This window comes from Trichomonas vaginalis, chromosome V (assembly GCF_026262505.1).
Source record: "Trichomonas vaginalis G3 chromosome V, whole genome shotgun sequence".
Taxonomy (NCBI): domain Eukaryota; phylum Parabasalia; order Trichomonadida; family Trichomonadidae; genus Trichomonas; species Trichomonas vaginalis.
In genome coordinates this window covers 17,820,749-17,835,707 of record NC_067207.1, presented here as the reverse complement: position 1 = coordinate 17,835,707, position 14,959 = coordinate 17,820,749, and the positions used below count along the sequence as shown (strand labels likewise).

General features: G+C 33.2%; 5 protein-coding genes and 2 pseudogenes across 7 annotated transcripts, besides 4 other annotated features; 1 reads left to right on the top strand and 6 right to left on the bottom strand.

Moving 5' to 3' along the window:
• Positions 1-6,117: part of a mobile genetic element that runs on past the window's edge.
• TVAGG3_0356550 lies at positions 7-425 on the bottom strand (annotated as a pseudogene). The gene has a single exon. A coding segment is annotated over exon 1 (419 nt).
• TVAGG3_0356540 lies at positions 750-1,695 on the bottom strand (annotated as a pseudogene). Its single transcript has one exon. A coding segment is annotated over exon 1 (946 nt).
• Positions 1,725-2,522, bottom strand: TVAGG3_0356530 (uncharacterized protein; the record flags this gene model as incomplete). The annotated part of the gene is made up of 1 exon (XM_051231314.1): positions 1,725-2,522. The coding sequence occupies one exon, from the start codon at positions 2,520-2,522 to the stop codon at positions 1,725-1,727; it is 798 nt and encodes a 265-aa protein (XP_051101044.1).
• TVAGG3_0356520 (protein of unknown function, DUF4106 family) lies at positions 4,026-5,002 on the bottom strand (the record flags this gene model as incomplete). Its single annotated transcript, XM_051231313.1, has 1 exon — positions 4,026-5,002. A coding segment is annotated over one exon (977 nt), but the record flags the coding sequence as incomplete, so codon positions are not given.
• Positions 6,118-6,261: 144 nt separating the features above from the next.
• TVAGG3_0356500 (protein of unknown function, DUF4106 family) lies at positions 6,262-7,659 on the bottom strand (the record flags this gene model as incomplete). Its single annotated transcript, XM_051231312.1, has 1 exon — positions 6,262-7,659. A coding segment is annotated over one exon (1,398 nt), but the record flags the coding sequence as incomplete, so codon positions are not given.
• Positions 7,660-7,918: 259 nt separating this feature from the next.
• TVAGG3_0356490 (protein of unknown function, DUF4106 family) lies at positions 7,919-8,359 on the bottom strand (the record flags this gene model as incomplete). The annotated part of the gene is made up of 1 exon (XM_051231311.1): positions 7,919-8,359. A coding segment is annotated over one exon (441 nt), but the record flags the coding sequence as incomplete, so codon positions are not given.
• A 781-nt stretch (positions 8,360-9,140) lies between these two features.
• TVAGG3_0356480 (attachment subunit-related family) lies at positions 9,141-9,983 on the top strand (the record flags this gene model as incomplete). Its single annotated transcript, XM_051231310.1, has 1 exon — positions 9,141-9,983. One exon carries the CDS (start codon positions 9,141-9,143, stop codon positions 9,981-9,983), a length of 843 nt encoding a protein of 280 aa, XP_051101040.1.
• Positions 9,984-10,737: 754 nt separating this feature from the next.
• Positions 10,738-12,720: a mobile genetic element.
• A 1,026-nt stretch (positions 12,721-13,746) lies between these two features.
• Positions 13,747-13,845: a mobile genetic element.
• A 103-nt stretch (positions 13,846-13,948) lies between these two features.
• Positions 13,949-13,985: a mobile genetic element.
• The last annotated feature ends 974 nt before the right edge of the window (positions 13,986-14,959 follow it).

Genomic DNA, 14,959 nt, shown 5'->3' with positions numbered 1-14,959 from the left:
TTATTTTTAGAACATTTCTGGGTCAATGTCAATGTTCTCTTCCTCTTTAGGGGCAAACACTGGCTTAGACTCTAAAATCTTTTTACCCAATTTACCTTGAACTTCAACTATCTTAGACTCATAATATTCATAGTCGTCTGCTTTCTTTGGTTCATAAGGTATAACAAGTTTGTATGCTTTGCCTTCTTTAAGGTTTGAGAACCTTCTGCAAAACTTTCTTTGACTGCTAACAAACCTTCTATGTCTAAGTCTTCAAATTTCGCACCATTTTTAGTCACAATAGCAAACTTAACTGGTTCGATGTTCCAAACTTTGCTGAATGAAGACTTTTCAAAATGGTAGAAGTAAACATTCAAATATGTGAATGGGTCTAGTTCTTCTTTAAGTCCTGACATGTACTTGTTTACTGAGATGAATTTTGTCATCTTTTCTATCGGATAAAAAAATATTTTTTTTTAAAATTTACTCAGAAAAAAATTTTCTTTGTATATACACCATTCTGAACATCTAAAAGACTTTTGACATTTGCCAAGAATGTTCGTTTAGAAGCTGCCATATAACCATATTCTTGACAATATTGTTTATATTCATCATATAAAGACCTTTCATCTAATGACACAAAGTCAGTTTCATCTATGAACAGTTCATATACACTCTTGTTTGCTTCTAACAATGTTTGTCTCTCTTCGGTATGTGGAATTTGTCTTGGATTGAACTTAGAAATATCTAATGTCATGAAATATGAGAACAAGTGGTTGTAAAAGTCAGATGTCAAAGTTTCTGCTAAGTCGTCAAAATATTCTGTATCTTGCATATGAGAATCTGACGTTCTGACAACTACATATCTTCTGTCAGAACTTTCTAACTTCATCGGAACAGCATTGTTTGAAACCATAATGAAGTTTGCAACATTTTCACAAACTCTTTGGTCTTTATACTTTCTTTCAACAACTCCAACTTTGTCTGTTATAAGACTCTTCAAAGCATCTGAGTTCAAAACTTTTGTTGTATCTATACTTTGAAGTTCATTGCAAACTATAAGTTTCATATTCTCTATTGAGGAGTTAAACTTGCCACAGATGTTTTCTAAGTTTGTCATATTAGGGTTCGAATAACCTTCTAACAGTTTGCATAAGATATCTGTAAAGAAAGTATTCTTACCTGTTCCTTGTTTTCCAATTATAATGAGAGCAGTTTCATTTTTAGCACTTGGATGTTGTAAGATGTTTGCAAACCAACATAAGATATACTCATAAACCTTTTCGTTTCCATTGCATATTTCTTTGACATGGTCTAACCAAGCTTCTATAATACTGTGTTTCCATTCTACTTGTTCGTATTTATATCCAGTGAAGATAGAATAAAAGTTTGGAGAAGGTGTATAGAACTTTATACCTCGAACTGAAAAATCTTCAAGTTTTGACAATAAGATATCCCAAGCATCTAACATCTTCATGCCAACTTGTACGACTTTTATTTTTCTTAAGTTTCTGTCTACATTCTTGTTCTGAAACTATTGTTGCTCTTGGTTTGTTAAAGACAACATCCCATTCTTTCATGACATAACATTCTGGGGCAGAGTCAACATAAATGACTAAACGTTTCAAATTCTCGACTGCTTTGTTATAGTCTCTAAATGGACACATATTTCTGAATGCTTGGAAGTCATAAAAATCTGAAACATCTATCTTACATTTTTATAAAAATAAAAAAAATATTTTTTTTTATTCTTGACTTTGTTGTTCCATTTGTTGCATTTGTTGTTCTTGAGCTATTTGTTGTTGAAGTTGTTCTTGTAATACAATACTTTCACCAGTTGCATCTTCCAATTCGAAACTTTCTGCCGTCATTGACAAATACATAGGACATAAAAGTTTTACAGGAACAAAGTTTGCGTCAACTAATGTCAACGTTATACTTGCCAAAGTGTTTGAGTTCACTAAGGTTGAAAATTCTGCATTCGAATGAACAATAGGCAAACCAGCAGAGAAAGTATTGTTTATACGCATAAGTATATTTTGGTCATAATAGTTTCTGTCAACATTCGAATAACACTTTGAACCTAAGTTTGAAACAATATATAAGATTGGTGTGCTTAATGTCAATGGAATAGACATTCCTTGTATGACACCTTTTCCTGTTATAGGAAACTGTTGGTAGTAAAAACCAGAAATAAGTTTTGTATTATAGCTCATATCGTTTATAGTAAACTCAGTCGGACATCCAAACATAATGAAACCTGCTCTAGTTGCAGCACATGTTACACCCGTCCTTAAAGTATTAAATAAGTCAACAAAACCTGTTGGTGGTATATCTGAGTAAGTATCTTCAAAGGAGTATTTTTTACCATTCACAACAATAAAGTCTTCTGGTGTCAAAAGAGCAAAACAGGCTTTAGTCGTCATTGTGTTTAAGGTTAGTTTACAATATCGTCCTTGAGGACTTTGTAAGTTTGTTGTTATAGAATTATATGACTCAGGGTTTTTAGTCGTAATAGTATAAACCATTATGTCTTCTGCCATTTACTTAGCAAATAAATTTTAATGAAATGTTGTGGTCGTCAAATATTTTTATAACGTCTGGGAAACTATATTTTAATTCAACGTTTCACCTCCTTTCATAACGTATATCTTGTCAATGGCATTATATGAAACACCACAAGCAACTAATGTCGGGTTCTATTTCTTTGATGTTTATATCGTCTGCCTCTGTCAAAAGTTTCAATAGTTCTTTCAAAATTTCATGAGGTGCAATGACATATGAGTTCACTTTTACAGGGTTGTGTTCGACCAAGTTTAACATTATACTTAAAGCTTGACAAATCTTCTCCTGAGTTTGAAGTTTGTCTTTCAGTTGTTGGTAGTCGTTTCGAATATCTGCAACAGAACTTAAGTCTCTGTTAACTTCAGGATATTTTGGTTCTTTTACAGGAACTATTGTTATACCATCTTCGTCTTCGTATGGTTTCCCCATTTCAACATCTCTGTCTTTGACATTGACAATAACACTTTGACTGTTTGTTTGAGTTGGTGAATTTAACTTCACATCTGCCACCGCCATTAAACCTTTTGAAACACTTACGCTTCTATTTTTCGGAAATGACATTTTACTTCGAATAAAAATATGGACGCATTTGAGTATCTCTTCGAATTGAAGCAGAACAAAGTTTACACACACAAACAATACAAATACATTGACAGAATAGTTCTTTACACAAACAATGGAAAATGTTATAGAATAGCAATATTTGCTGAACCTAAATATTTTCATAAAGCAAAGAAAGTTGGTATAACCGAGATGGTGAAAGTTCTTGAAGCAGACAAAAATATAACTTCAAAACTGACCGATATTACTAAAGGAAAGTTTATAATACAATATTATGTCAAAACTGGCGTACTGTCAATATTTGACGGAGAGAAGTCAGTTCAAGAACAACTTACTGACCTGCTGCCAAAATCTGCTCGATGGAAGCTGTCGTTATGCCAATCTGAGGAGCCCCAGCAGGTTTCATCGAACGAATCTTCAAAAGAGCATCTTCCGTGAAAAGTGCTATTGGTTTTGTAAACTTCTTTGCTTTCAATTCATCTGGACCGTCTCTGTCACCAGTATATTGTATTTGAACTGTACCAACAGTTGAAATACCACCCATAAAGTCTTCTGAGTCAGCAAATGGAATGCCAAGCCAAAAGTTTGAACGGTCTCCATTTGTATATTGAGTTTTTTGACCTCCTGTATGAGTCCATACTTTCACATATGGCATAATAGAACTTTGCATTTCAGGGTTAATAGTTGTTGTGAAGTTGTTGTTAAAGTTCATAGCATCTAATGTCAAGTTGTATGACCTCATATCCTCAACTGTAGAATATTCTTCTCTTGGATAATATTTGCCATCTATGTTTATATGATATTTAATACCAGGGTTGTAGAAACAAGAATAGTCATTTATAGTTCGTCTGAACAGTACAAACATAGTATCTGCATGTTTCATTGCAGTTGTTAAAGCAATATCTGTTCTTGCACCTGGGTCAGCACTTTGGTTTCCAACTTCACCTGCAAAGTCTTTGACAGATATTTGGTGTATAGGGAACATAAGTGGAACTGCAATATATTTGGCAGCTAAAGCATTTGAAATATCTGGGTCCAACATATAGACTGCAAGTCTGCTTTCTATTCTCTTGCATTCAAATTTTTCGCATGTGAACTTAACTGGGTCCCAAGCAGTTCCAGCAGCATTGAAATAATAGTTTACTTCAGTGTTGAGGTTTGAGAAACCAAAGTCTAAGTCAACTTTGTCTTTGCAAAAGTCGGCGAATGACGTTTTATTTGTTCCCGTTACGTCTGTAATAGTGAATGGGTCTTGCGTTGGTGCAATGACTAAGTTATTTTTGCTTGGAGTAAGTTCGATAGAAATTTTTCCTGCCCAGTTTGGCAAGTATCTTAAAAACCTGAAGATGAGGAAAGATGACAAAGGAACTCTAAGTTTCAGTTTTACTTTAGTGGCAGCAGTTCCATCTGAACCAGAAAGGTTAACATAAACTCCTGGAACGTTAGGGTCAAGTCTTCTTATTTTCTCAATAGTTGCATACTGGTCTGTTTGTTCTCTAGCTTGTGGTTGTACTGAGTTTCTCAAAGCGAACCATTCATAGTTTGCCCATGTTACTGTTTGAACTAAGTCAGAGTTAGAATATATCTTATATCCCATGAAAACTTCTGGAGCATATTGGTATCCGACATAGAAAATTCCATTGCAACCTTTCTTGTCAGACAACTTGGCAGAAGGTTTTATTTCAATGTCTTGTTCCACGTATAAGAATGAGTTGTCAATAGAAATAATATGAAACCTGTCGCAAGCAATATCTACTGTTGTTGAAGAACCTTCACCAAACTCACCTACGTTTCCATAAGAAACAGCAGTTGTATATTCGTAAGTTCCAGGAACTATTTCTGACCTTCTAATGGCATTGTCGCATTCGTTATACCATTCGGAAACATTTCCGTTCATGGCATCCAAAACTGTTGGCGTTATATTCTGAGCGGCGTACATTTCATATGGGTAAAAATATAGAATAGTTGGATTTATATGTCATAATTGTTTCGTACCAAGCTTTACTTTCTTCCTGACTGAGTTTTTAACTCTTCTTTTTCCTTCATTGCCACTACTTTCACTAGATGAAGTTACTTCTTCACTACTTTCACTTTGTTTTACTCTTCTCTTCTTCTTTGGTGTCGCTTTTGGTAACTTGCCCTCTGCTTCAAGTTGTTGCATCTTTGCCTCATGTTCACCTAGTATGTTGTTAATTTCCCATGTCCTTTTTGCCTTTGGGCTCTGGTCGCCCATCTCAGGTAACCTATATCCTAGAAAGATTTCGTCATAGTTTGTATTTGAGTCGTCGCTTATTGTTTGCATGACTCTTTCCTGAGTTTCCGGTTCAAGCTCTTCAAACAGAGCTTGTCCATATGGAATAAGCTCGTTTCCAAATATATGTTTTTGTAGCCATTCTGGTTTTCTTTCCATGTTACCAATAATATCTTTTGTGAATGGGAAAGCTTTTACCCACTGTTTCAGTCTTGCGTCATTTATTTCTGTAGTTGGTTTTATTTTGTCAAGGAACATGTTTTTCAATACTAACATTTCATTTGGTACTGTCCATTTGAGTTTTCTTAAATATTCATCCATTCTCGGTTCATTGTCTGCAAAGTAAGTTTTTATGACATTTTGCAAACTTTCGTTTGCAAGGTCATGTACAATAGGTTCTTTCCTTCTCTCTCCCTAACTTTCTTTCTAAACTCTTCACCAAATAGACCATCTCTATGGTTCTGTGTAGTTCTTTGAGATAAATGTTCTAGAACGTCAGGTGTTATATTTCCATCAGCCATGTTCATTTCATACTGGTCCAAAATATCTGCATGTTTCATATCTTTCAATGGCATTAAAGCCGCGCTGAAAATACCAGCTATATCTGGTTCACCATTCACTTCCATTGCGTCTACAACTTCTTGGAATTGTGGTTGTAAGTTTATGAACCACCTATCCGGATTAGCTTTATGACCCCATCGCATTGTAGTTCCATAGTCTGCAGAAACAAAAGTAGGTTTGTTTCCATATTGGTTAGGTTCTGAATGAACTTTAAACAATGTTTCATTTCTATATGTTTTGTTGAAATTTAACCTTTTATTTTCACCAAGTTCAGCCAAAGATTGAACGTTATATGGTCGTAAGTAAAAAGGGTTATTGTATTTGTGTACATTATCTTTCAGTACTTCCATTCTATGCTGAATATTTTCATCTGATGTTGGAGTCTTTTGTATGTCGGCGAACATTTTTCGATATTCTTCTACTATGTCAGCCGAATTTTTCTTAGACTCTTGGAAAGATTCCATATTCTCCGCATACTCTTGTTGAGGGTCAAGATTTTTCGGCTGTTCCAAATCTTCATCTAGTTCTGTGAAGTTAGTTTCCAAAGGAGGGACTTGTTCGTTTCCTTCAGGCTCTTCTAGCTGTTGTTGCTGAACTATTTCTTCCATGTCTGGTTGTATCTGAACTTCTTCCTGTGGAGTTTCTTGTACCTCATCTGGTGGCATTTCATATATTCCGAGACCGTTTTTAACAAGTTCCCTATCTAAGTCATCCGGACTCATAAACCTTTCTTTTTTCGTTCCGTCTCTATTTTTTACGCGTTTCATGAAGAGAGTTGAATTATCATTTAGCTCTGACATAAAATATCTCGGAGTAAATTCATCCATGTCATTTGGCTGATATGCTATTAAATCATATCCCTTAGCGAGCTTGTATTTTCCAGGTTTGAAATTATATCCCATTTGGTGCTGAGCCATAAAGCTAAATAGGTTCGGGTCAGTATTTCCTTCCTTGAACTTTCTAATAGCTTCTTTATATCTGTCACTAAAGTCAAGAGTATCTGGGTAACCATATTCTTCCTTAAGCATTTTTAAGAATTCTTGGTTTCCTTGTTCTCTACTTCTTTTATGTCCTTGCTCTGTTTGTGCTGGTTGTTGTGCTGGTTGTGGAGGTGGTTGTTGTGCTGGATTTTGAATTGTTGGTTGTTGTGCTGGATTTTGAATTGTTGGTTGTTGTTGTTGTGGTGCATGCCTGTGTCTGTGTCCATGTGACGATGTAAATGTTTTAGGTAGTCCTGGTGCAAGTGCTTCTCTTGGAGGGTTTGGTGGTATATAAGTTCCACCAGCTGGCACATATGTTCCATCTGCAGCATAATGTCCTACCTGACTTTTCGTTCTTAAGAAAGCATTTACTAGGTCTGTTTTGGTCTGTTGTAACTCTTTTTCTTGACTTTCCACAACAGTTGCTCTAACGGCGTCATAGGCACTTTGAACTGCCTGTCTCGTTGCTGCATCTGTTATTTTCGTCATATTTTGTGCTACTTCTCTTAACTCTTTGTCGAAACCTTCAGACTTCAGTTTCTTTCCAGATGAGAAGTCGTTCACTAGTTTCACCCTACTATGAAGAGCTTCGAAGGCATTCTTAAAGTCGGCATTCATTAAAGCTTCATTTGAACTGTCTTCATCCGCTTGTATTTTTGTCCTTATTGACCCTATAAGTTGGGCTGCTTTAGCGTTGGCTTGGGCATCTAACCAGTCATTATTAGCTTTTATATATTCTGCGCTTTTCATTGCCTTTTGCATGGCTGCGTCGTTATTTTTACTTTCTTGTGCTAAGTTTTCATACTGTACGGTTTGGTTTTGCAACTGTAAAAGTTTTTCTGCCTTTACATTTGCTTCAACTTCTTTTTTATACTCATCGCTATCCATATATGTCTTCAGGCTTTTTGTTTATCTCTTCATCTTTCAGTACTTTATATTGAGTAGTATGGTTTTTCAAATTTATAACATCTTGTTCCATTTTTGCTACTTCTGCTGCTTTTTCTGACACTTTTTTCGCATATTCCTCTGTACTTAGTTCTTTCAGTTGTTCTTCTTTCTTCTTTTTCTCTACGTTTAACTCATTGAGTTTCTTTGTGTGTCTGTCATATTCTAGTTTCTTTTCGTTTTCACTTATTTGTTTCTGTATGTCTATGTTTGACTTTTTGACATCTGTTATTTGATTTTTGAGTGAACTCAAATTCATTTGACTTTGAGGGTTATAAGCTGTTCCGTCTGCAGCTCCACCATAGCCTGCCATTTTCGCTAAAAGTGCCGCTCTTAAACCTCCACTCTGGGCACCAATAACTCGGTTTAAAAGCATAGGGTTGCTTGACATTTGTTGCAACATAGTGGGGTCATTCATCATTTGTTGTTGCAACTGTTGTTGTGGTGTCAGTTTTACTATTGGATGTTTCAATGCTCCCTTCCTCTTACGTATATTCTTACGTAGCTTACGTGGCATTTTAAGTGAAGTAAAAAACGGTTTTTGACAGATGTTTATATGACACTTTTTGTTCAGCACAAAAAACTACTCGGTCAAAGTGTTGTCAGTTTTGTAAAATAACCGTCCTATCTCATTCTATAATGGGGAAAAGGCTTCTCAAAGTATACTTCCTTGGAACGCCTGTAACTTTTCCTGTAGCGACGATAGACCTTTACTTGTCCGGACAAAGTTATACTATTTTGAGTGCTCTACAAAAAAGTCAACGGCGACGACTCTCAAAAACCGTTGTGTAAAAAGTTTTACCGTTGGACAAAAAAGTATATATAGAAAACAAAAAACGTTTATAGTTCATTCAATATTTGAGATGGAACGGTTTTCCAACGGTAACTATTAAATAAAATAAAAAAATAGAGAGGGTTACCGTTGACAAAAAAAACAGTTCATTTTTCATAATGGAAGGAAGAACAAGTGTCGCAAACAATTCTTCGACTACCTCTGCAGTTAAAGTTCCTACAACTTATGTCTCACCATTCTCAAAACCCTTACGACCTCCTATAATACCAAAGCAATTCCTCATACAATTCAAGACAAATTGTCCAACAATTCAGACTTCTTCTCAAAACACAACAGAAACAACAGATACAGTTGTCCAAACAGCACCAGAACAAGTTTCACATAGTTCTACAATTCAAGACAAATTGTCCAACAATTTGAGTTCTTCTTCTTCTCAAAACACAACAGAAACATCTGAAACAGATTTACAACCAGCACAGAACAAGTTTCACATAGTTCTACAAGTATGTTAACAAGAGCACAATTTCAAGATTTAATTTCTCTTGAACAATATTCGAGTAACGAAACACAAACCGACGACTGTAACCTCTCGCTACCCGAATCCATTCAAAGAAAATACGCCATGAAAAGACTGAAATTGTTGTATAAACTTCTTAACAATTGGGGGGTCGAAGACAACACAGATTATAGTGAAATGTTTAACAAAGTCATAGAATCTGTTAAACCAATTGAAAACGACATAAAAAATCCCGGTGTTCTTGTAGACCTTTTCGCCTCAAAATTACCAGTTACAACCAATCTAATAGCAACACAAGCTATAGAGCAATTTATTTTATGTTTTCCCAAGCAATATAGACAACACCTGAGGGAAACAAGAATAGGAAAATTTCAATTGGTGTATCCTACAACATACAACTATTACGAAGAAGCAAATGAATATGGAGAACTCTCATTCCATTTCACACTTTCAGTTCCTGAGGGAGAAGAAAAAGCAATCTATCATGTACAATCTCTTGCAGGATGTGAAGGAAAACCCCACATAATAACTACTGTTGCAATTGACAAACCTGCAAGAGTCGAAGACGATGTTTTGTTCGCGTCCATTGCTGGTTTTGGCATGGGAGAACCAATTCCAATTTCCCATTTCACAGAATACTCAGCACAACATTTTCAAAATGTAGAATTCGTGTTCTACGACCATCAAAAGTTCCTGTTAACAAAACCAAAGAAACAATTTGTCTCAATATTTGTTGCTGGTCATGTGGCTGACAAAGAGCCATCAGATACTGACAATGAAGAAGAGGAGGAGGAAGAAGAAAACAATAGCGATGTCGTTCTTAACGAATAAAAACTTTAATTTTTTACTATATAATTTTTTTAGTTCTCCTCTAGGTTTTCTTATGGGCTAGAGGGCACGAAGTGCCTGGAAGCCCCTCATACCTGACCTTATAGGTATTGTATGAAATTCAAACTCTATATTTATTAAAATTCTAAATTTTTAATAAAATAACTTTTCAGAGGAATATGATTTTGAATGGTTGATTAATAAGTATAAAAATGTCTACGATTTTAAGGAGGGAATTGTTCCTTATGAGGTATACATTATAACTATATACCTCATAAGGAACAATTCCCTCTTGATAGCTGGGAAACTTTCTCTGAATAACTTATCATTTGGAGAAAGTTTCCAGCTATCTATTAGGAACTAAAGGCTGTGAGGCACTAATATATAATCAGGCCTCATAGCCTTTAGTTTGTTATTAAAAACGAGAAAACTTGTTCGAAATGATAAACAATTTCGAAAAGTTTTCTCGTTTTTAAGGAGGGAATTGTTCCTTATGAGGTATACATTATAACTATATACCTCATAAGGAACAATTCACTCTTGATATCCTGGATATTTTTGAATATATTTTTTTAATTAAAGTTCTCAAAAATATTATCAAAGTGATTTTTTAAAATATCTCCAATTAATTAACTAATTAAAAGTATTATATTTTTAAAATTAAATAGTTTTTTCAATTTTTTTGAAGGAATTGAGATACTTCCCACGACAATAAAAATTGAGAGGTTTACATTATGACTGATCTTAGCATGCAACAATATAATCTAATCTATGCAAATCTCATCTAAATTTTTTTGAAACAAACCGCTACCATTTTATAATGGTCCATCTTAAATTCATCATAAATTCTGGTACATGTTAGTACCAGAGTCTTCAAATCTCAAACACTCTGGTACCAACATGTACCAGACGCGAGTTTCCAATGCCCTCGTACGATTTTCTATTAAGATCTTCTTGAATGAGAAGGTCTTCATAGAAACTCGTACGAGGGTTTCTCTTTAAATACTCTGGTACCTGCTGGTATCGGAGTCGACTTTACACCTTTCCCCAATTTTGAAGCTGGGAAAGTTTTCAAGCAATGAAAGGGAAGCTCCGCTATGAGGTGAAAATCTAGAATTTTTACCTCATAGCGAGTAATCCTTTGTTAATTGCTTGAAAACTTTCTTCAAATTATCAAAATTTCGAGGAAAGTTTCCTTGCTTCAAAGTAGAGATGGAGCCCTTTGAGCCACTGCATATAGGTCAGTGACTCAAAATACTCCATCTCTACTAGAAATCGCCAAAATTTGGGTCGCAATCTTTGAAATGCGACGCAAGTTTGGGCAATTTCGCGAGGGACTTGCTCCATTTGGTGCATAGATTCACACTCTATGCACCAGATGGAACAATTCTTTCGCTGACAGCGGGAAACTTTGTCTGAATAGTTTAACATTCAGACAAAGTTTCCCGCTGTCAGAGAGGGAATGGAAGGGTAAGAGGTATATATTCATAATGTATACCTCTTACTCTTCCATTCCCTCAAGAAAGTTCAAAAAACTTGGGTGCAATCAACTGATTGCACCCAAGTTTTTGAATTTTATATAAGGAATTGTTGGCTATGATGTACTGATTCATGATCAGTACATCATAGCCAACAATTCCTTCGCAAACAGTGGGAAACTTTGTCTGAATAGTTTAACATTCAGACAAAGTTTCCCGCTGTCAGGGAGGGAATTAGAGGGTGGGAGATATATAGATAGACTATAAATCTCTCACCCTTTAATTCCCTCAAGAAAGTTCAAAAACTTGGGTGCAATCAGTTCTGATTGCACCCAAGTTTTTGAATTTTATATAAGGAATTGTGGCTATGATGTACTGATCATGAATCAGTACATCATAGCCAACAATTCCTTCGCAAACAGTGGGAAACTTTGTCTGAATAGTTTAACATTCAGACAAGTTTCCCGCTGTCAGGGAGGGAATTAGAGGGTGGGAGATATATAGATAGACTATAAATCTCTCACCTTTAATTCCCTCAAGAAAGTTCAAAAACTTGGGTGCAATCAGTTCTGATTGCACCCAAGTTTTTGAATTTTGTATAAGGAATTGTTGGCTATGATGTGGATAGCCGCTGCCAGACCAAATGAATTAACCGTTGTGAATAACGTTTCTGAATCTTTATTTAAAAAGATAAAATATCACGATTTTGGCTGCGTTAAAAATCAAAGAATTGATGTTTTTGTCAAAATCTTTTAGAAGAAGTTGCACCCAATTACTTTTATCGTATTAAAAACAATTTACTTCAAACAGGTTTTATTCCTTCAATTAGAATTCGCGAGCCTCGATTGACAGATTATAAAACAAAATTGAAAAGAGAAGTTCAATCATGTTATACCAAGTATTTAAATTTTGTTCAGAATCAAGAAGCCAATTTGAATCCATTAAGATTTTTATTGGAAAATGCTGAAGAAAAACTTTCTCAAATAAATGAGAAGATACAAAATTCAATTACATATTTAAGATCGTTTGAAATTCCAAATGAATTGTTAGATACGTATATGTTAGAAATTAATGAATTTTGTTATAATTCTCCAGATTATATTTTAGAACATTTCGAAGAATTTTTAGAGGATTTCAAAGAAAAGAATAATTTAATAGACTAAAAAATTTATTATTTTTATTTATTGTGAATTTTAAATTGTCACTTTTTAAGTGTTACTCCCTATTGAAAGTGTCACTTTTTCGTAAATTCTTATATACTCTTATGTATCAGTGCCTGGTGTTGCATGCTAAGTTCGGTCAACGATAGAAATTGAGTGGAAATTAATCGTCGAGGAAGTACGATTATGTAAAGTAAAAAAATGTTGTGGGATTTTTAATATTATATATTATTTTATAATAAAATTTTTTGAGTCATTTTAAGAAGCACATATAATTTTTTGAATTTAAAAATTAAAGTAGTGTCAAACGAATTTATCACTTAATTTAATACTCAGATTTCTTAAAATTAATGAAAAAAAGGTTTTCTGAGAACTTTTGAGAATGGTTTTCAAATTCCATTATTGAAAATATATAGGTATTGTATGAAATTCAAACTCTATATTTATTAAAATTCTAAATTTTTAATAAAATAACTTTTCAGAGGAATATGATTTTGAATGGTTGATTAATAAGTATAAAAATGTCTACGATTTTAAGGAGGGAATTGTTCCTTATGAGGTATACATTATAACTATATACCTCATAAGGAACAATTCCTCTTGATAGCTGGGAAACTTTCTCTGAATAACTTATCATTTGGAGAAAGTTTCCCAGCTATCTATTAGGAACTAAAGGCTGTGAGGCACTAATATATAATCAGTGCCTCATAGCCTTTAGTTTGTTATTAAAAACGAGAAAACTTGTTCGAAATGATAAACAATTTCGAACAAGTTTTCTCGTTTTAAGGAGGGAATTGTTCCTTATGAGGTATACATTATAACTATATACTCATAAGGAACAATTCACTCTTGATATCCTGGATATTTTTGAATATTTTTTTTAATTAAAGTTCTCAAAAGTATTATCAAAAGTGATTTTTTAAAAATATCTCCAATTAATTAACTAATTAAAAGTATTATATTTTTAAAATTAAATAGTTTTTCAATTTTTTTGAAGGAATTGAGATACTTCCCACGACAATAAAATTGAGAGGTTTACATTATGACTGATCTTAGCATGCAACACTGGTAGGCTCCTATTCACTTTCTAAATGGGAGAAACTTTGTTCGTATGTTATTTTATGAAAGCAAAGTTTCTCCCATTTAGAGTTGGAATTGAAGGGTGCGAGGTATATAGGCATACTATATACCTCTCACCCTTCAATTCCTATGAAAACAGTTCTAAAATAAAAATAAAAAACAAACTTAAATTAACTATTAAATTTTTTATATTTTAATTTCATATTTTTAATAAAATTCCTTATATATTATAATTATTATATTAAAAATGTAATAAACAGAAATTCATCAAAAGTGACAGCTCTCAATTTTTTGACATTTGTAAATTCTAAATTGAATGAGAAAAATGAAATAATACTAAGCATAATACAATATTCTAGATTTAATTATAATTAGGAAAAAGTTAGTTTTGAGAGTACTTTTCATAGGCATATAGAATGAAGTCTTCTGAAAAATAATATACATAAACTCATATTATTTTCTAATATATAACTATTTTATATAAAATCAAATTCAATGATCTTAAAAGCGAAGGATAAACCTCAAAATTTACGAATATAATGAGTGGGAATATAATGCTTATCTATCATAAACCATATGAAATATCAATTTTTGCTTTACGCCTAATTTTTGACGACAATTAGCAAAAAATGTTAAATGTTAACACTCAGTCCATTTGAATATGAAAAATAAAATTGACTTTGATTAAATGTTTTTATTTATCATGCAATTCTTCTTGCGACCAAAGATTTGAATAAAAGTTAAAAAATAAGATAGCTTAAAAAATAATATACGGTAGTGTTTACTAATAGATGAATAGTATATAAATTCTATTAAAATGGATTTGATCCAAAAAATATAAAACCAAAAATAATTGTTATAATTTAAATGAAGAAGTAATTTAAAACGATTTTATTTATGATCAAATTTTATATATTTTTTTGGATCAAATCCATTTTAATAGAATTTATATACTATTCATCTATTAGTAAACACTACCGTATATTATTTTTTTAAGCTATCTTATTTTTGAACTTTTATTCAAATCTTTGGTCGCAAGAAGAATTGCATGATAAATAAAAACATTTAATCAAAGTCAATTTTATTTTTCATATTCAAAATGGACTGAGTGTTAACATTTAACATTTTTTGCTAATTGTCGTCAAAAATTAGGCGTAAAGCAAAAATTGATATTTCATATGGTTTTATGATAGATAAGCATTATATTCCCACTCATTATATTCGTAAATTTTGAGGTTTATCCTTCGCTTTTAAGATCATT